This window comes from Martes martes (genome assembly GCF_963455335.1).
Source record: "Martes martes genome assembly, chromosome: 5".
Lineage (NCBI taxonomy): Eukaryota > Metazoa > Chordata > Mammalia > Carnivora > Mustelidae > Martes > Martes martes.
Genome location: NC_137892.1, coordinates 121,359,434 through 121,379,945, shown reverse-complemented (window position 1 = coordinate 121,379,945; position 20,512 = coordinate 121,359,434). Strand labels below are relative to the sequence as shown.

Here is a 20,512-nt window from a genome sequence, read left to right as displayed (position 1 = left end):
TCAAATGACCTTTCTGTCTTTTCTCTGTAGACATAGGCCTTGAGGAGGCCAAAGATATGATTCCTTCCCTCCCTAGTCCTCCTTCCATGTCTCTCCTGGCTTTGAGTGAAGCTGGAAGCAGCAGCCCTCCTAGAAGTCCATGTTGCATATGCAGCTCCCTCTCCCACAAGGCATTCTCAGAATGCCTGTCCCAGCACTGTGTGCTGACTTGGGGCCTTCACAGCTTGGAGCCTAGATGACAGCCAATGAGGGGCAAAGATGGGAAACACTGGGGCACCTGGGTGGCTCAGTTGGTTAAGCCTCTGCGTTTAGCTCAGGTCATGATTCCAGGGTCCTGGGATCGAGCCCCACATTGGGCTCTCTGCTCGGCGGGGAGCCTGCTTCCCCCCTTCTCTCTCTCTGCCTGCCTCTCTGCCTACTTGTGATCTCTGTCAAATAAATAAATAAAATCTTAAGAAAAAAAAGATGGGAAACACTTTAAACTGCCTTAGCATTGAAGAACTGAGGAACAGGTAGGTAATATCTGTAATGACTGACTCTGTAGAGAGTTAATAAAAATGAGACCCTAAGGCTTTCCTTCTCCTGCTCTCCTGAGACCAAGGATTTAAGTACCTTTAATCTTAGTGCTGGTGACTAGGTCAAGGAGGATTCTGAAGGCGCACCTGGGCTCCATGGGTATGATGCTAGGATATGGGGGCACGGGATCTTATATGATACATTATGGGGAAAATAAGAACCAAGGGACATACTAGTATAATGAGGGAAGGGGATTCATGAACCACTAGTAAAAACTGTACAAGAGAAAATGAAATAAATTCTACAGGGGAAGTACAGCATGTTCATTGTACATGTACAGTGTACATTCAGAGGAAAAGGCAGTTCTTACTCAGGAAGGAGGACAGGACAGACAAGTGAGATTGACCCAGGGCTCCACACTCAGCAGGGAATCTGCTTGAGATTCTCTCTCTCCCTCTCCCTCTGCTCCTCCCCCCACTCATGCTGCTCTCTCTCTCTCTCTCTTTCAAATAAATAAATAAATAAATCTTCCAAAAAATATGTTTACATCCTTGGTCTCAGGAGAGCAGAAAAAAGACCCCAGAGTCTCCTCATTTTTATCAACTGTCTACAGTGCTAGTCATCGCAAACACTCCCTGCCTGCCTTCTTCTTATTTTCCTCAAAATGACTGATAGGTTGAATCAATCAATAAGTTAATTACTCAGTGAATGTTACGGTGTTAGATATGTTAAAAGATGATTCAGCATAATAGTAAGAACTCACATTGTGGAATCAAGCATTTTGAATTCTAGCTCTCCCATGGTTGGTCCTATGATGTCCACTGACCTGTGCCTCAGTCCTTCTTTTATAAAATAATGATAATCATAATCATAATAGTGCATACCCTCTAGGGATGCTACAGAGTTTAAAAGACTGAATGAAATATAGTCTATTTCCTAGCATCAAAGTGCTCAATATATGCAAGCAGCTATCAGCAATACTAGAAATCATTGTCGTCGTCGTCATCATCATTGTTTGTTGCCACTGTCATTATGCTGGTGACCAGAATCCCCAAATCCTAAATCAACCCCTCTCTTCCCTTAGATATGAGGCAGATATATAACTGGAAGACCCATGGAAGCTTCTTCCCTCAAGGCAGTCACCAGATCTTGGCTCTCTGGATGTCAGCACTATGGGGACCAGAAGAGACCAACCCAAAACAGTGGGTGGCCGGGGTAGATTTTTGCCCAGTGTCTCAGATAAGGCAGATCCAAGCTTTCCCCTACCTCAGATCTTCAGATAAGGCCCCTCCTACCCATACTCAAAGCAGCTAGAGGCCTCACATCTCCCCAAAGAATGTACTCCCAGCAGAGATTTCATAGCTCTAGCGCCACAGACCACAACTGGCCTTGTCATCTGCATACCTGTCTTAGAGGAGGCACTGGGGAAGGGGATATCCTAAAGCAACAAATGGCCCCAGGAGGGAGGGTGGGTGGCAGCGTGGCAGTGGTGGTGGCTGTATGGCCTGTGTGGGTGTGAGGGAGGTCGATAATGTAACCCTCTAAGCTATGTGTAGAATGTATGGAGGAAACCAGAACTTGAAATGTAGACATAGTTATCGGTAATGTGATTAGTGGGAAAGAAGTGGATCGGCAAATGACCATGCTTATATAATCCATGCCTATCCTCTTACAGTTGAGGAAACCAAAGTCCTCACTTGAGGGAGAGAGTCCGCTCACTTGTTGATTCATTTACTTGGCACTGGTTGTACTTCTCAATGCTATGCACTAGGTCAGCATCCTTAGAAAAGGAGAAAGGGGTCCTGCTTTCAAAACTTATGACCTTAAATTAAGAGGAACAGATCATTAACAAGCCAGCAATCAACAGATGCAGTGAAATCTCTCATAACCAACTTCCATTCAGCCATCTCTTTGGATTAATCTGCATTCTCCATTCTCTCTATAAACACCCCAAGTGACGCTCTGGGACTTCGTTGGTGTGCTAGGAATCAATTCTGTTATTTCCAAACTTATTTATACGTCTGTGTTTGGGCACATGTAACTAAAAATTATGTAAGCTGGTGAAACATAACTACAAAACAAAGTTGTTCTCTGTCTTTGGAAAATAAATTAAATACGTTTGAAAGTCGCAAAGATGAATCACCAAAAACATTTTAATATTAGGTGTAGGTGAGACAAGTATTAAAAAAAAATAATAACTGGGTAGGGGGGGCACCTGGGTTGCTCAGTGGGTTAGGCCTCTACCTTCAGCTCAGGTCATGACCTCAGGGTCCTGGGATTGAGCCCAGCATTGGGCTCTCTGCTCAGCAGGGAGCCTGCTTTCCCACTCTCTCTCTGCCTGCCTCTCTGCCTACTTGTGATCTCTCTCTCTGTCTGTCAAATAAATAAATAAAATCTTTTTTTAAAAGATCTGGGGGAAAAAAAATCTGTACTTACATTTATTTTGTAAATGTCTTGAAGTTCCCACTGTATGAAAAGATTGATAAATACATGTGCACTTAGGTGTTTTAAACTAAAAGAAAATACCTGCAATGAATCATTTTTTGTGATTCTCCTTTTTAACCATCATTCTCAAGTAATCTAATTGCAGTCCCTATGGCATCAGATAAAAGGGCTTCTGCTGTAATTACTACTTGAGTTAAGTGCTATGAAGGGGACAAACCAAATGCTATGACAGAGAACAGTGGGTAATCTGCTTGGGGTGATCCTTGAAAGATGGGAAGAAGCCAGCCAAGCAGAAGTGGGAGATGAGTCCTCCGTACATGGTGCAGCATTGGGGAGGCCTTGGTACACCCAAGGAGCTGAAGCAAATGATGAGGGACAGGGAAATGATGAATGAAGTTGTTCAGGTCAGCAGGACTCAAACTATTGCCTGACCCTGAGAGGTCATGAAATGGGCTTTCAACTTTATTCAAAGCATTGAGAAACCTTGGAGGGTCCCAGAGCCTTGGCATTAGGACAGAATCCCGATTTCTGAAGAACATTCTGGCTGCTTGTGAAGAACAGAAGAGGGTGGGGAAAGAAGTGGGCCAAGGGGAGGCCCGGATAAAGGAACTGATACCGTATAATGAGCACGCATGGTGAATGGTGACAGAGGCGTAGGCCAAGGTGGTAGTGCAGACAGAAAGTGAGGGAGGGAGATATATGACATCTCTGGAAGGACTTACATCCATGTTTTCTTTAGTCAGCCAGTTAGTATGACCAAACTCACAGCCAACTTTTGAGAGGGATTTGTGATCTGATGGGAAAAACACTTTACCTGAATTCATGCCACATGATTTTCTCTTTCTAGTTTGGTATTTACTGACTGTGCTATTCAGAGCAAGCCTCTCAACCCTTGGAAGTTCATGTGGATAAAACAAATAATAAAATCCTGTCCAGTCTACCTCTTATTTGGTTGTGTAACTAGAATAAAATGATAGCTTACATGTTTGCTGCACTTTATAGTGAATTTAGAACTTTGGTAAACTCACAGAGATAAGGCAGGTACTACTGCCTTCACTCCACATGTGAGCAAACCAACCAACAGTTACTGAGCATCTACTCTATCAAGACGAGGGCTAGTCTCTGAGGCTTTAAAAAACAAATTAGACCCACATCTGACCTGCTGTAAATAAGCTCAAAGTTCGATGAAGAAGACAAACATGAAAATGCTAAATTGTGCAATATCAAGATAAGTACTAAGAAAGTGCATTAAAAACTCAAAAGGAGAAAGTAATTTTGTTCTGGGATGGTTAGAAGGCTGCCCCCTGGAGTCTCCATCTAAGTGGGGTCTTGAAGGATGTGTAGAAGTTTTCCAGGTGTCCAGGGGCATTTTTGAGGAATGTGTGCTTAGGGACGGAGACCTGCAAGGAAGTGGTGTGCTGCGTTCATCAGCGTGCTTGGGTCTCCTCTGTTTGATGCACCATCAGTAATGAGTAATGGAAGGCTGAATGAGGGCCAGTGAGGCTCTCCCACATGGAGTCCTGTGGGCACATTATGCCAAAGCAGGAAAGCTAGTATATGAGCTGCATGTTTGTGCTTTCCTCAAACGCTCACAACAGCTCCACATACTGGTACCTGTGCTTTCTACTCCTTCCTTCCTCACTTTCTGTTTTCCCCAGCATTAGCTTGTATCTCAGCTTTTCCCCCACACACCCACTCCTAGAACTCTTCATATTAGTGGAGACATACAAAGAGAACACCCCATTATAGTGAGAAATGCTTGTATTCTCAGAATTCCTTCCAGAATTCAAGCAGGCTGGACTGGTTTTGGGCAGCAGCTCTCTCATCCTGCGTTTTGAGAAACCTTATGAAGTGATTTGAATTTTGTTACAAAGGGAACTCAGTACCAGGAGTGGGGGGGTGAGCATCTCTGCAGAGAAGCAGCGGGGAGAGTCTCGGTTGGTAGATTGTCTAGGAGACCTGCGTTCCACTCCCTAGGCTAGACAGCGGGCTTCGGGCCTCGCCTCTCCGGTCTGGAAAATGAGAAGAACACTTGTGGAAGTGGAAGAGCGTTCGAGCTCACTGAGTCTCGTATCTCTTACAAATGAGGAAATGAACTCCAAAGAGGGGAAATAACTCGCCTAAGGTCGTGTAGAGAACCCGCAGCAGGCTTGGTCTGCCATTTATTCATTCATTTATTCATTCCATTCACCAAATGTGTTTCAGGACTTCCCACGTGCCAGGCACTGTGTAGATGCCAGCACTGAAGTGGGAGAGAAAACAGTCACAATCGCTGCCCTATTGGGGGATAGGAAACTACACAGATAAACCAAAGATGAAACCGGATAATCAAAGACAGAGATGATGGAAATAAGGCCCCGGCGTAGAGAGTGCAAAGGCAGGGCGTATATTTTAGAGAACATGGAGACCTGAGGAATGAGAAGCTGGCCATTTTAAGAGGGTGGAAGAGCTTCTTATGGGAGAACAGCATGTGCAAAAGCCCCAAGGAAAGGAAGTTTGGACTGTCTCGAAAGGTAAGAGAAAGAGCAATGAGAGGCTGAGGCAGTGAGGGCATGGCCTGGGAGCAGAGGCAGGATAATGGACGGGTAGGGGGCCGAGCCTGCAGCCTTAGATTTCAAGTACTCTGATTGGTAGACTCTTGATTATTTGTCACATCCCTGCTGGAAAGGAAAAGCAAGTTCATGTTCATAGCAACGTTCTATTACTGGTTGAGCATTTGTTTTAAATGAGGTATTCCCAGCATGCTTCACTGAGACCACGGATTAGAAGAACAGAAGAAGAAGAAAAAAAAAAGATTAAGCTTTTCTGTATCCAACTCTCCGCTGGGTTAGTGTTCAGCTCCAGAAATCAGCCGAGGGCAGAGGTCAGGAGTAAATTCAGGTATCAGACAAGGTGAGCTTTGGTTTCTGGTGGTGTCATGCAATTTTGAGATCTGGAACTGCTCGTCTTCTCTAGCCTCATTTTATCCCTCCTCATCTTTCACCTCCTCAGTGGGTATACCCTCACTGGAAAATGAATTCCACTGATTTTACAGCCCCCTTGGGCAGTCATCTGCAGATTTTGGTAAAACCTTGCCTTGATTGACAGGTGCCAGTCAGGCTCATCGGTGTGCATTACACTGTAGGCTTGCCGCTTGGCTTAGAAAAGCCCATTTATATGCATGATTTTCATAGGAAAAGAATAACAAATAAGAAACAAAATATTTTTTTTTCTCCCACTTACCCAGGAAACAGAATCAGGATAGCCAAAGGGAGAGTCTGGCCTCGCCTCGTGAATGATTTACCTGGTGAGCCTTATAGTCATGGTTCATTCAGGAACCAGCAAAAGTTGATTCATGATGTGGAGCCAGAGGACGTCTGGGGCAGCAGGTGGGCCAAAGGCAGGGAAAGCTCTGATGCTAGTTTCTACCACAACCCCTTCCCTTTGGTTAATGTCCTTGTTTTTATTCAGTTTGCTCTGTCTGGTTAGTGTGCCCGTTCCCAAAGGCTGCAAAGAGGCAGAACTAAGTAAATGGAGTCCCTACCTGGACACCTCAGTGAACCCCACCTACCCCCAAATGAGGCTGAGTAAGCACTCACCCCAGCCCTGGGCTGCAACCTTCTCCTCAGCTCTTGAACTCAATCCAAGAATACGCCCTGCCTGACTTTATCCTCAAATCTAACTCTAACCTTGTCCAAATAGAGCCCTCACTGCAACCCCTCACCCAGCACTCCTGACTAAAACCCTGCACGTAGCTGAGTCTTGGCCTTGAAGGGTCCATGTTGAGAGCCCTCTGGTACATACCCAGTTTTTATTACATTTTTTATTAATATATAATGTATTATTTGTTTCAGGGGTACAGGTCTGTGATTCATCAGTCTTATACAATTCACAGCACTCACCATAGCACATACCCTCCCCAATGCCCATCACCCTATCCCTCCCACCTCCCTCCACTCCAGCAACTGTGATTCATCAGTCTTATACAATTCACAGCACTCACCATAGCACATACCCTCCCCAATGTCCATCACCCTATCCCTCCCACCTCCCTCCACTCCAGCAACCCTCAGTTTGTTTCCTGAGATCGAGTCTCTTATGGTCTGTCTCCCTTTCTGATTTCATCCCGTTTCATTTTTTCTTCTCTTCCCCTATGATACTCTGCCTTGTTTCTCAAATTCCACATATCAGCAAGATCATATGATAATCGTCTTTCTCTGATTGACTTATTTTGCTTAGCACAATACCCTCTAGTTCCATCCATGTCATTGCAATGGCAAGATTCCAAATTTTGACGGCTGCATAATATTCCACAGTTTGTATGTGTATGTGTGTATATATGTGTATATACATCTTTGTCCATTTATCTCATAACCAGTTTTTTAAAAAAAACAAACTCTCAAAGCTCCTTCCCTCTCAGGGTTGGGGTCACTCCTATCTCAGAGTTATCTGTAGCTGTAAGGCGGCATTACAGCCTTCTCTAGACCAAAGCCAGCACACAGGAGAGGAATCCTACAGGTCAGAACCAGCCCACCTACTTACCATATTGCTGCCTGCATTTTGACCCTTCAATTGGAGTCTGTGAGCTTTGAGGCCCCACTGGCTCTTGTACAGAAGCCAGCAAGCAGCGGCCTTGAGTCCAACTGGGACCTCATTGACTGACTCTGACCCTCTCCTGGCTCCTGTCCCCCTCCACCCCTACAGTCACCACAGAAGAACCACAAGGTGTGGAAAAGGAAGGTGGGAAGTCACCTATTTCTGTCATCCTCAGCTGCACAATCCTCGGTTCCTCACTTGTACATGGGCTCAAGGGTCATCATTCCTGCCCTACTTACCCTGCTAGGTATTCACAAGAGAAAATGGATACGAGAGATTTGAGAATTCTGTACTACACTATGAGTTATTCTTATCTCTCCCCAGATTTTGCCAGCATCTCATCCTACTTGCTATCCAGTAGCAGAAAAGCGTAGAGTAGGAGCTGGCACACCACAACCCACGGGCCAAATCTAGCCCATGGCCTGTATTTGTAAATAAGGTTTTATGCTGTAATGAAAGCTTGTTTACATTTACATTACACTCAGCCTGTTTACATTTTGTCCTCAGCTGCTTCCTGTGCTACAAAAACTGCATGGACTAGGTGCAACAGAGGTCACGTAGCCCACAAAGCCTAAGATATTTATTGTTCGGCCCTTTGGAGAAAAAGTTTGCTGATACCTGGCAGAGAGGGTCAGGGCAATGGCTCTGAAGTTGGAATGCCTGCGTTTGGATTCTGAATCTTCTACTTCATGGCTGTGTGACCTTGGGAAAATGGTTTAGCCTCAGTCTTCTCTCTATAAAATGGGACAATAATGATATCCCTCATCCATACTATCCAATTAGTAGTAAATGAGTAATTCACACAAACACTTAGCCTGGTGCTTGGCACATAGTGAGAGCTCAGCATTGGCTGGAATATCATCCAGGGAATGAAAGCTCTGCTTTGGGTTGCCAGACCTTCAGGGGACAGAAGAGCATAGCTCAAGGCACAGGCCATGGAGTGCAACAGACCTGGGTTCATATTCCAGCTCTTTCACTTACCGCATGAGTGATTTGTAGAAGATTAATTAATCTCCCTGAACTTCAGCGTCCTCGTGCATGAAACAGGGGGGAAAATTACTAGGATGCTGTGAAGAATGAATGATAAAATGAAGGTGAATGCTTAGAACAGAATTGGACACGGAGTAAACAATCAGCAGGTGGCATAGCTATAACAATAAGAAGAAAAATAGTATTTTTCCCAAGTCGTGCCAGCCACCCAGAATAGATAGATGGTGGGAAGTTTCTGGTATGCTGACGTTATGTGAGGTAGGAGGCTCTACCTGTGACTGGTGATACCCTTGACATCAGGTTTTGCACGTTCGAAGCACATGTAAATTAAGAGATTAAGGTGGAGTTGGTCACACAGCTATCTGTTAGGAGGCTTCTCTCTGCCCAAAGACCCTCAAGACCGAGCACCTTTTTAGTACTAATAACCTATGATCCTATGACTGTTCTTGGACTAAGTGATGGGTCAAGGAGGAGAGCACACATATATACGTGTGTCATTATGGGGAATATCTCTGAAAGAGCCTCTTCCCATAACACTTCATGGCTACACAGTAAGGCTAAGCATTTTTTTATGCAGGGTGAAAATGCCCTCATTTTGAATCCGTTTGCTGTCCTAAGGGTTGAGTTATGTAATGGGATGTAAACCTTTTTGCCTAAGGAGCACTGGCTAAAGAGACTGGGTGTTGTGGGTGGGATACAAAAAGATTGACTTGGTTCCAGATGCCCACCTAAGAACAGCTCTCATGCTCTGTTGGCCTAAGATAACAGAAAGTGACAAAGTTCGGTGGGCTGAAGCATGGCAGTGGGAAGGGGGTATTATATATCCTACGAACTCAAGGTTGCTAGATGGTCAGCCTAATTTGGAAGACTGTGAGACAAGTAACATCACGAAGCATTTATATGAATGCCATAGACCCAACACTATATAGGGTACTACTGCTCATCGTACCTATCAGTGAAGGAGGGCCTCTACCTTCAAGGGGATTTATAATTCAATTGTGGGTGAAAACATACAGTCAGTTGATAATATGAAAGAAAAATAGTGAGTCTAAACCAATGCAAGTAAAGACTTAGAAGCAAGATGACATCCATGGTCAAGAATAATATCAATTGATTAATATAGGTAAATGACTGACATTTATACATTTCATTTACCCATGTACCAAAACTATTGTGTCGTCATTGTGTGACCACCTAGGGATTGTGAAGAATAACAGGAGCTTTATGAGGGCAGAAGTATCATCTGTCTTATCTACCACTCTATTTAGAAAACAGGTAACAGGGGCGCCTGGGTGGCTCAGTGGGTTAAAGCCTCTGCCTTCGGCTCGGGTCATGATCTCAGGGTCCTGAGATCGAGTCCCGCATCGGGCTCTCTGCTCCGCGGGGAGCCTGCTTCCCCCCTTCTCTCTCTCCCTGCTGCTCTGCCTACTTCTGATCTCTCTCTGTCAAATAAAATCTTTAAAAAAAAAAAGAAAGAAAACAGGTAACAGTGATTGAATTTTATATAGCTCCTCACTTAACCTTGGTGTTTAGATGTATATGACATTTACGGAGCTCCTATCATAGTCTTAGACTTTGACTTATAAAATACCAGCAAATAGAAATTTAATAGACATCTGTTGGTCTCATGTGCCCACCATCCATCTCCTCTCTGTTCACAACACCTTCATTTCCCTTTTTTTGTTTGTTTGTTTCTTTTGCTTTTTGTTTTTCATTTTTGGTTTTAGCTGTGGGTCCATCACATCCTCACAGCAAACTTCTTTTTATCTTACATTAGCCTGTGTTGACTTCTGTTCTTGCAATCAAAGAACTTAAAGTAATAAAGCGTGAGAGACAGATAAAAAATTGATAAGAGGCACAAATTTTTATCAGCATTTAAAAGAAGGATAGAGACCTTTAGATGATAGCTAGGAATGGGGAAGCATAAGAGTTACACGGAGGAGGTAGCATTTGAGCTAAATCTTTAAAGAAGGGAAAAGGTTTAGAGAGGAAAAAGGCAGTAGGCAGGAGGGCTTTTCGGGGTAGAGCAAGAGCATGAATGAATGGCCCAGAACCTAAAGCCAGCCTAGAAACATCCGAGAACAGCAGTACCTATACGAGAGCCCAATAAACTCACTGGTTATCCACTGAGGTCCCATCACACCTAAGTCAGAAGCTGTTCCCTTTCCCATTTTCCACTGAGTCAGAACCACCTTAGCCTCCCCTCTGTCTCTCCTCCACTGAGTTGAGCTTCAAGATGTTAGAACTGAAAGGTCCCATAAGATCCGATAGTACTGACCTTCTCAGACCAAGGTGATGCTCTAGAGCTCTGCAGGTACCCAAGTCACACATGAGGTACCATAATCCTCGGAGGAGCATTAAGTTTACTCAGAGTTGTAGGATTTTTTTTTTTTAAGATTTTATTTATTTATTTGAGAGAGAGAGAAAGCACAAGAAGGGGGGGGTGGTCAGAGAGAGAAGCAGACTCCCGACTGAGCAGGGAGACTGATGGGGGACTCGATCTGGGACTCCAGAATCATGACCCGAGCCGAAAGCAGTAGCTTAACCAACTGAGCCACCTAGGCGCCCTGCAGGATGTTTCTCTTCATGCTCGTCTCTACTGCTTTCCTCCTTTCTTCTGTGGCACATCCACACTGGCCTTCTTTCTGTTTCTAAAGCTCACCAATCTCTTCCTGAGCCTTGATAAGAGCCTTTGTACTTTGGGTCCATTTTTCCTTCTGAAACTGTTTCCCTGGCCCTTTGTCCAGCTCCTTCTTCTGGTCCATTTCTCAGATTCAGTGTTAGTACCAGAGAGAGGGTCTCCCTGATCATCTTAAAGTTGCCCTGCCAGTGGCTCACATTTCATGCCATTTTCTTCATAACATTTACTGTGTCCAAAGTGATCTTACTCATTTATATCATTGCTCCCATTCTGTAGAACTGAAGCTTCATTTTTTAATTATGTTTAGTTAGCCACTGTATAGTACATCATTAGTTTTTGATGTAGTGTTCAATGATTCATTAGTTGAGTATAACACCCAGTGCTCATCACAACGCATTCTCTCCTGAATACCCATCACCTGGCTACCCCCTCGCCACTCCCTTCTGTAACCCTCAGTTTGTTTCCCAGAATCCATAGTCTCTCATGGTTCATCTCCCTCTCTGATTTCTCCCCCTTCAGTTCTCCCTTCCATCCCCTATGGTCCTCTGTGCTATTGCTTATGTTCCACATGTGAGTGACACCATATGATAATTATCTTCCCCTGCTTGACTTGTTTCACTTAGCATAATCCCCTCCAGTTCCATCCATGTTGATGCAAATAGTGGGTGTTCATCCTTTCTGATGGCTGGGTCCACTGTGTATAGGGACCGCATCTTCTTTATCCATTCATCTGCTGAAGATCATCTCGGCTCCGTCCACAGTTTGGCTATTGTGGACATTGCTGCTATGAACATTGGGGAGTGTGTGCCCCTTCTTTTCACTACATATGTAGCTTCATGATAGCCGGGCCTTGTCTTCTTATCTAGTGTTGTATCCCCCAGGTACCATCTTGCTGCCTACCATGTACAACATGCTCAGGAAACATTTATTGGATGGATGGATGGTGGAAAGATAGAAGAAAGATGGGGAGAAAGAAGAGCATATTCCCATCTGTAGAACTACACATCTCCAACAAGTATTAAAGTTTTATTAGAAGTCTTTTACCAAACGAACAAAGAAAACAAACCAACCAAAGTTTGAAGAACACTGATTTAGTGTGAACTCCATGGCTCACATGGGGAAACTGCACCCAGGCAGGGAAAGGGGCTTATTCCTGGTCCCAGATTTGCTTTTTCCACAGATAACTTTTCACATCCCCAACGAGTATTAAAGTTTTATTAGAAGTCTTTTGCCAAACGAACAAAGAAAACAAACAAACCAAAGTTTGAGGAACACTGATTTAGTGTGAACTCCATGGCTCACATGGGGAAACTGCACCCAGGCAGGGAAAGGGGGGCTTATTCCTGGTCCCAGATTTGCTTTTTCTGCAGATAACTTTTCCAAAACCATATCAGACACCTGAAGAGTCAGTCTGTTTGTCCTTTCCCCTGTCCCAGTTTCATGTGTCAGCCACAAGATGGTTCTAATTCTAGGACCAGGGGGCCCAGCCTTTACCTAATTCTTATCCTCAGATACAGTGACACATCTCATTGGCTGTCAGTGCCTGGTAATTAACACTCGGGTTCCCTAATGAACATACCCATCTGAGCAGGGGAGGGTGGCTCCTCTTCTGCATCTCCCGTTGCTGCCATATCCCAACTGGGCTCCAGGGCCAGCATGAAGAGAGGCTCCAGGAAGCGGAGATGAATCCAAAGCCAAAGTAAAATGCAACATTGACTTGAGACTCAACTTCTCCAGGCCTGGCAAGGCCCTTGGCAATGAGGTCTCTACCACCCTCCAACTCTGCGCCACATCCCTACCCTAGTCATACTGGCTTTTCTGGGGTTTCGGGTCCCCTCTTCTCTCTCACCTCTTTGGATAAACTAGTTCCTCACCCTGGATACTGACACAAGGTGCTGAGTACCATACCTCGCCGGTCGTAAGTGCTCAGGAAACACTGGTTATAATAGTTGTTATGACCATATTTTCTGTGGCTGAGCCCCTTACTACTCTTTCAAAATAGCCTTACCTCCCCTTCCTGTAAAACTTTGTGAATTCCTGTGCAAGGTCCGTGAAGGCAGAAAGCATGCCTGTCTCATATCATCACTGTATCCCAATTTTCTGGGAATATTAGTTTCTGGTGCTCAATAAATATTTGTTGAATTTGGCAAATGAATGATAACTTTTATCTAGTAAATAACAGGCAAGCTCTGGACATGTCTCAGAATCCTAAAGAACTGTGATGTTGTTTAGAGGGGATGGGGACAATTTAGATCTATTATGGTAATTCACAGCACATCAGTATTAGATCTTGGGTATAAGACAGTATAAGGGGATGGAGGGGCATTCTTACTGTCCTCTGAGTGACAGAAATAAAACACATTTGACATCACGAGGTTAGAGTCAGATCAGGAATACCACTCCCACCAATAAAGATAGAATTATTCAGGGAGGAGGATGAGTATCTAAAGGTCCCCCACCCCACTACACATACTTTCTATCTCCCTCCCCACAAAGGAAACTGTCCTACCATCTCATTATCCACTATTCACAATGAGACTGCCACATTTCCAGGGATGGAAGCCAGGAGCCAAGGAGAAATGCCGGTGTGAGAAGCCTTACATGAAGTGACAATGAAAAGGAGTTGCTGATACAGGAGTTCCCTCCCTGGGAGAGAGCTGTCAGGATGATGCCCAGGACTGGGGGATTTATTGATACTAAGTGGATGGTGCCATAAGCAGGACTGATTATCAGAGGTTTGAGTGAACCAAGAATGGATTTGGGCAACCTGCACTGCGCGTGGGTTTCCCTGCCCTTGCCTGTCCTGCCCTCCTACCTCCCCAGGAGGGAATTCCTGGCCTTGTTTTTAACTCGCTCTGACTGTTGGACACATTCTGCTACTGAATCTCCTGGAGGCAGAGACCTCGGAATCTGACACTCTGGCCGGGTTCCCTGAACACACGGTGTCTTCTCTTTTTGCCAGGTCTTTGCGATGGCTGTTCTTTTTACCTGAAATTATATATATATATATAAAATACCCATATATATAAATATATATATATTTTTTTAATTTGGATATAGTTGACACACACTGTTACATTATTTTTAGGTGTGCAACACAGTGATTCAACTTCCCTGTACGTTCTGCTATCTCACCACAAGTGTAGCTGCCATCTGTCACCCTACAACGCTGCTTACAACGCCAGTGACTAGTCCCTATGCTGTGCCTTCCCTCCCCAAATGCCCTTCATGCGTGTGCAATGGCACCATGCCCCCTCTCCTGGCCACGTCCCACTTATCTGTCAGTGTCCATATCCACATTGGCAAATCCTCTTGGAAGCCTTCTTTGAGGTCCCCACAGGCCAGAGTTAGATGTTTCTGCCTGAGGCTTAAACTCATCCCTGCCACAGCTCTAATACTGAAGTGTTACTGCCTACCGAGTTGTCAGGCTCTCCTGCGGTCAAGGTCACAGTCCTCGAGGTCAGGGCTTATCCTGTACACCAGTGCCTCTCCACTGCCTAAAGAGCAGGGAATGTTAGACGTCCAGTGGTAGATGGATAGAGGCATGGACAGACAGAGAACAGAGATAGGTATTTATGCTTTTCCTGATTCCCAGACATGACAGAGGATGCATTGAGCACATCACCCAGTTCTGTTTTATTTTAATATCCATAGGCCCTAGTACAATAATGCACCTTTATCTATGTCAGGGGAAGGCAGTGTGATATGAAAGGATTTTCTAGAAACTGAAGCTGACTCAGGTACCAAGACTTTTTTTTACCAAACTTTCTGGGGAGGAAGGGGCAGCACATCACAGAGGTGAAGAGCTCAAGGCCTGTGATCTCAGCTGGGCCTTGTACCAGTCCTGGGCCTCACTTTCCCTGTTGTAACCTACCTCCTAGGAGGAAGGAAGCCAATGCAAGGGAGTGTCCTTGTAAGTGCTCAAATGTCAGCTCCTCGTTGTTACTGTCGGAGGCATTTTACACACCACTGCTGTCTTGAGCAGAGGGCACCACACGCCATCTAGCCTACACTGATTCAACAACAGAGTGAGTCTGAGAGACAGCAGTGCCCCGCAGAGGTCCAATGCTGCTTCTGAAGATGCCAATTCTTCCTCCTGCTTGCTGAATGTGACTGTGCAGTCCCCATCTCCAGCCCCCTTTCCGATCTGCCTCTCTCACCTACTCTCTGCCACGTAACCAACCCATACAGCAGCTTAAAAGTGCGTTTTACAGAAAACTCAGTACCATGGATGCACCTAGATTTAGTGCTAGGAGTCTGCTATAATCATATCCAAGAACTGAGAGCCTATACCTGCTTCTGGGGGTTGCCAAAAGTTTGACCAGCAAATGACTATAGTGTTGTCCATCGGTAAACATGTTTGAGTGAATCAGAATAGAATCCAAGATGTCAGAGCCTGAAGGGATGTTACATATTATAGAGTTCAAACCCTCATGTTACAGATGGGAAAACTGAAGCCCAGGGAAACCATGGATTTGCTCAAAGTCACATAACTGCTGCGTTATGATAAAACCAAAAAGAATCCTCTGGGTCTTCTGGCATCTAGTTTAGTACTTTTTTTTTTTCTTACAAGACCACCTTATCTCTTCTGATTGAATATTTACTATGACAGATTCAAAGAAATGCCCTATAACTACTAAATGTATTTCTCAGTATTTAACCAATGACTGCATTCTCCACAGGACTTCAGCTACAGAGTGCCTGTCTGTCTCTCTGTCTCAATCTCTCTCTCTCTGTCTCTCTACCTGTCTATCTCTCTGTCTGTCTCTGTCTCTGTCTCTCTCTATATATATATATGTCTCTCTACCTGTCTGTCTCTGTCTCCATCTCTCTTTCATCTGTCTCTGCATGTCTCTCTACCTACCTCTCTGTCCGTCTCCATCTCTCTCCATCTCTCCCTCTTTCTCTCTCTCTCTCTCTCTCTGTGGTTGCTCCTACTTGGTCAAAATGAGGAGGTAGCTTAAAGGTCTGATACCAAGCAATCCTGAGGGTCAGGATCAACTCAAGTAAATCCAGGCCAAGCTACCTCCAGGCCATGCTCTTTTAGGGAGCAGTGGGTAGTGTACCCTTCTAGCCTTAGAGGATAAAGCACTCGGTTCAGAGAAGGTTAATTTGAGAAGGGAAAATAGGGAGATCATTTGAGAGGGAAAAATTTCCGGCCTCTCACGTGTCGAAGGATTTGATCATGTGCACCAACTCCTATTTCTAACACCTCCATCTCCCCCTTTCCTCCTTTGCTTCTAAATTCTAACAAGAAACACCAGCCATGAGGGCCCCAGAGGCCCAGCTAAAGGTGTGAAACCAAGTGGATGACGTGAGGGAATAGATCTGGATATAAGATTCATATCCCACAGGATAATATTTCACTGCAGCAGAGGGAGAAGCAATCCTAAAAATACCGTACAGAGCATATTATAATATTTTAACGGGTTTATGTGCCCCCTCTACATACTTCACTCAGTAAGATGGATTGTGCTTTTTGACAAATCTATATTTAACATAAGGAGAATAATATACAATGTATGCTTCCTGGTGGAGAAATCCATATTTATGGAAATCTTGATTCTGGCAATTACAATATATATTTAAAGACAGGACCTATTGTCTGCTGTGAACAGATAGACCATCCTCATTAGGGTGAAAGAGAAAATAGTCTGACTGTGAAAGGATAAATAGCTACTTTAGAGGAGCAGGAGGTCCAGGGTGACCCAGTAGTCATCTCTGTTTGGGTCCAACTCCCCCTCATACCCTAAGTCACGGGGACCGTCTTATCAAACATTTATCATCCTTTCACTCAACTAATACTCACAAAGCCCTCCCATGTCCCAGGCTTTATGCTGGCTTTGGGGCACAAGTGAGACCCCTGTTTTCAGGGATTAAACTGGCCCAAGCAGCCACAGAAATAAATAAGCGATAAGAGGTAATGATTTCAGATAATAAGAAAGTCTGAGAAATAAGATAGGGTGCTGTGACAGAGAGGCAGGTATGGGGAGGCTGGAGTCACTACTGAGAAGGGGTCATGAAGGAAGGCCCTTCAAGGGAATAAAATTTGAGCTGAGCTACAACAGCAGAAAAGGAGTGATGCAATGAACACTGGGTATTATACACAATTATTGAACTCTGCATCTAAAACTAATGATGTCCTATGTGTTGGCTAATAGAATTCAAATTTTAAAAAAGGAAAAAAGAAAAGAAAAAAGAGTGATCTTTGAAAACAGGTAAGGGAAGAGCCTGCAGGTGGAGGAAGGGAGCAGCTGTCGCAGAGTCTCAAGGCAGACCGAGCTCAGAGGCCCTGAGAACAGCTAGTTACCAACAGCTCAGAGCCCCGGAGAACAGCTAGTTACCAACAGCTCAGAGCTCCGGAGAACAGCTAGTTACCAACAGCTCAGAGCTCCGGAGAACAGCTAGTTACCAACAGCTCAGAGCCCCAGAGAACAGCTAGCTACCAAGGCCCGTGTGGCCAGAGCAGGGAGCAAGGAGAGGGGTGTGAGGTGGGATGTGTCTGAGGGGCTGGGTATTTGGGCTCTGAATTATTGTCAGACGCATCCTACGTGCAGTGAGAAATCTCAAAACTTTGGAGAACTTTTGCACAAGGAAGGGAAATCGTGTTTTGTTGCCTTATTTTGTTTTTGCTTTTGTTAATTAAAAAGATCCCTTTTGCTTCAGGCTGGAGAAGGGATTCCACTGCTGAAAACCATATGCCATAAGCCTAGAGTCTGTGAGAACCACCTTCAGGTACTAGGAGAGGGGTATGGAGTGGATTAAGAGCAGTCATTTCATGAGGTTCTGGTCTCAAAAAGTCATCAGTCAGTGGACTGGGGATCTAGAGAGGTCATGCAGGTATGCAAGCATGTGTTCATGAACCAGCCCAGTTTCCTGTAGACAGTTTGCTGGTTTCAGTGGGAATCAAGCAGATGACCTGTACAGTTCAGCTGCAGTCTTTAAGAGATGGATTTTTAAGCCCATTAGCTCTAGGGACTGAATGGGAACTGAGACTCACAACAGACAACTGGGTACTGGCGTTTAGTTGCATTCTTTAGTGCAGCACGGCCCAGAGGATCTTCAATAACATGTTAAAAGTATTCACCAACAAAGGATCCTGGGGATGTACAGACTCGACAAAATCTGGGTTAAAGTTGAACAGGATTCCTCACAACCTTTTATGTAACCAGTGTGTAGTATGAACCTCCAAGATGCAGACAAGGTATACACCATTTCCCAGATCTATTTGGCCAAAGAGGTCTTTTCTTTTTTAAGGAGCATTTTGCGGGACTAATGTTTCATACGACACATTTGGGTGATGCTTATACAGGGTAATTTGAGACCCCACCATACACAGTAACACAGGGTCATGGAAGCAGGTGATGTGCTTAACAGAACAGAGGATCTAAGAGTACTAGCTTTCTTCAACTCAAAAAAACAAAAAACAAAAAAACAAAAAAAACTGGTAATACCAAAGTCACAGGGTTGAGATGAGAACTGAATAGTCTAATATATGTGAAAGGACTGCGGAGCACCTGAAAATACTATTACTGTGATGAGAAAGACTCATCTCACCATCCATATGAGCAGGGTAATTTCAGGCTTTGGATATGGCTGTAGGGTTGGTCACCTACTTCACTGGGGCAACGACAATGAACCCTCATCCTGTATCACATATAAAAGATTAGTTTAGTAGCTAACTGACCTGGGGTTTGGCCCTATGACTTTGGATTTTTAATATTATATTCTAACCAGCATGTAATAAACCATAAACCAGGATTGGTAACTACACTGGGATCTTACAAAATGGCCCCCTTGGGGATATTTACACAGCTGAACTATTATTATGTCTGATACCCTGGGGGGCCTGAAAGATCAGCTTGCAGGATGTACAAACACTAGGTGAACATCGGCAGAGAAATGTACACTGAAAGCTAAGGGTAGACTGAGAAAATCAACACTTATTTTCTAACCATGTATCAGCAGCAAGCTGGCAGACCTCCTTCTTCCTATAACAACTTTTAATGCTTCACCTTAAAGTGATGGGCATTGTCATGGAAAGATGACTGGATTGGGGTTCAGGTGTCTACCCAATTCAGATATGCCCTAGCTGTGCCATCATAGACATGTTCATTAATTTCCTGAGTCTTTGTTTCTCCCTTTAAAAAATGACTCACTCAGGGCACCTGGGTGGCTCAGTGGGTTAAGCCTCTGCCTTTGGCTCACGTCATGATCTCAGGGTCCTGGGATTGAGCCCTGCATCGGGCTCTCTGCTCAGCGGGGAGCCTGCTTTCCCCCCTCTCTCTGTGTATTTGCGATCTGTCAGGTAAATAAAATCTTTTTAAAAAAAAAAAAGACTCATTCATCACTCTTCCACATTAAGAAGGTCGTGCACAGAGGGCGCCTGGTTGGCTCAGTGGGTTAGGGCCTCTGCCTTCGGCTTGGGTCGTGATCCTGGGGTCCTGGGATCGAGTCCCGGGTCAGGCTCTCTGCTCAGCAGGGAGCCTGCTTCTCCCTCTCTCTCTCTGCCTGCCTCTCTGCCTACTTGTGATCTCTGTCTGTCAAATAAATAAATAAAATCTTAAAAAAAAAAACTATTTAAAAAAAAGGTCGTGCACAGATAAAGTAAGAGAACTTATAAAAATGGTTTGTATATTTTTATAATTGGTAAGCATGATAACATCTGGCATGGAATTGGCACCTCCTAAACATTAGATCAGACAGATGGATGGGTGAGTGGGATGCACAGATAGGTGAAATGGATGGACAGTTGGATTAGACTGCTAAGTTGGAAGGATGCATGGCTATGGTGGTTGGATGGGCAGATGGCCAGATGATAGATGGATGGAAGGAAGATGAGTAGGGATGGATGAACTAGTGGATGGATTCGTTTTGGAGCCATCTGCCAGCTTCCTTGCAGCATCTTCTATTAATCCTTCTCTTCTTCTCCTCTAGTCTGTTCCCAGTTCTCCAAAGGAGTCTACGCCATCTTTGGGTTTTATGAACGGAGAACTGTCAACATGCTGACCTCCTTCTGTGGGGCCCTCCATGTCTGCTTCATTACACCAAGCTTTCCCGTTGACACCTCCAATCAGTTTGTCCTTCAGCTGCGCCCTGAGCTGCAGGATGCTCTTATCAGCATCATCGACCATTACAAGTGGCAGAAATTTGTCTACATTTATGATGCCGACCGGGGTAAGCCAAGGGTTAGGGGAGGGAGACTGCTGAGAGATGGAGAGAAAATTGCCAGCAGGAAGGAGAATGATGCCTCCCTGCTTCATTGAAAAGCATGGGGAGAGTGATCCAGAAATGCTCTATTTCTATGGTCTGATTTCTCGGTGGCTAATCTCCAACTCACAGTGT

The 20,512-nt window shown here is 44.6% G+C and overlaps 1 protein-coding gene across 5 annotated transcripts in view; it reads left to right on the top strand.

The window, feature by feature from the left end:
- Positions 1–20,512, top strand: part of GRIA1 (glutamate ionotropic receptor AMPA type subunit 1) — a gene marked incomplete at both ends in the record, with an annotated part of 310,204 nt that overhangs the window by 139,655 nt on the left and 150,037 nt on the right. For 4 of the 5 annotated variants that reach the window (XM_080804641.1, XM_080804640.1, XM_080804643.1 and 1 more), the window contains one exon: positions 20,105–20,344. The exons of the other annotated variant lie outside the window; for it this stretch is intronic. In XM_080804641.1, coding sequence (XP_080660767.1) covers positions 20,105–20,344 — 240 coding nt within the window. The remainder of the gene's footprint in view (positions 1–20,104; positions 20,345–20,512) is intronic. 5 annotated transcript variants of the gene reach the window in all.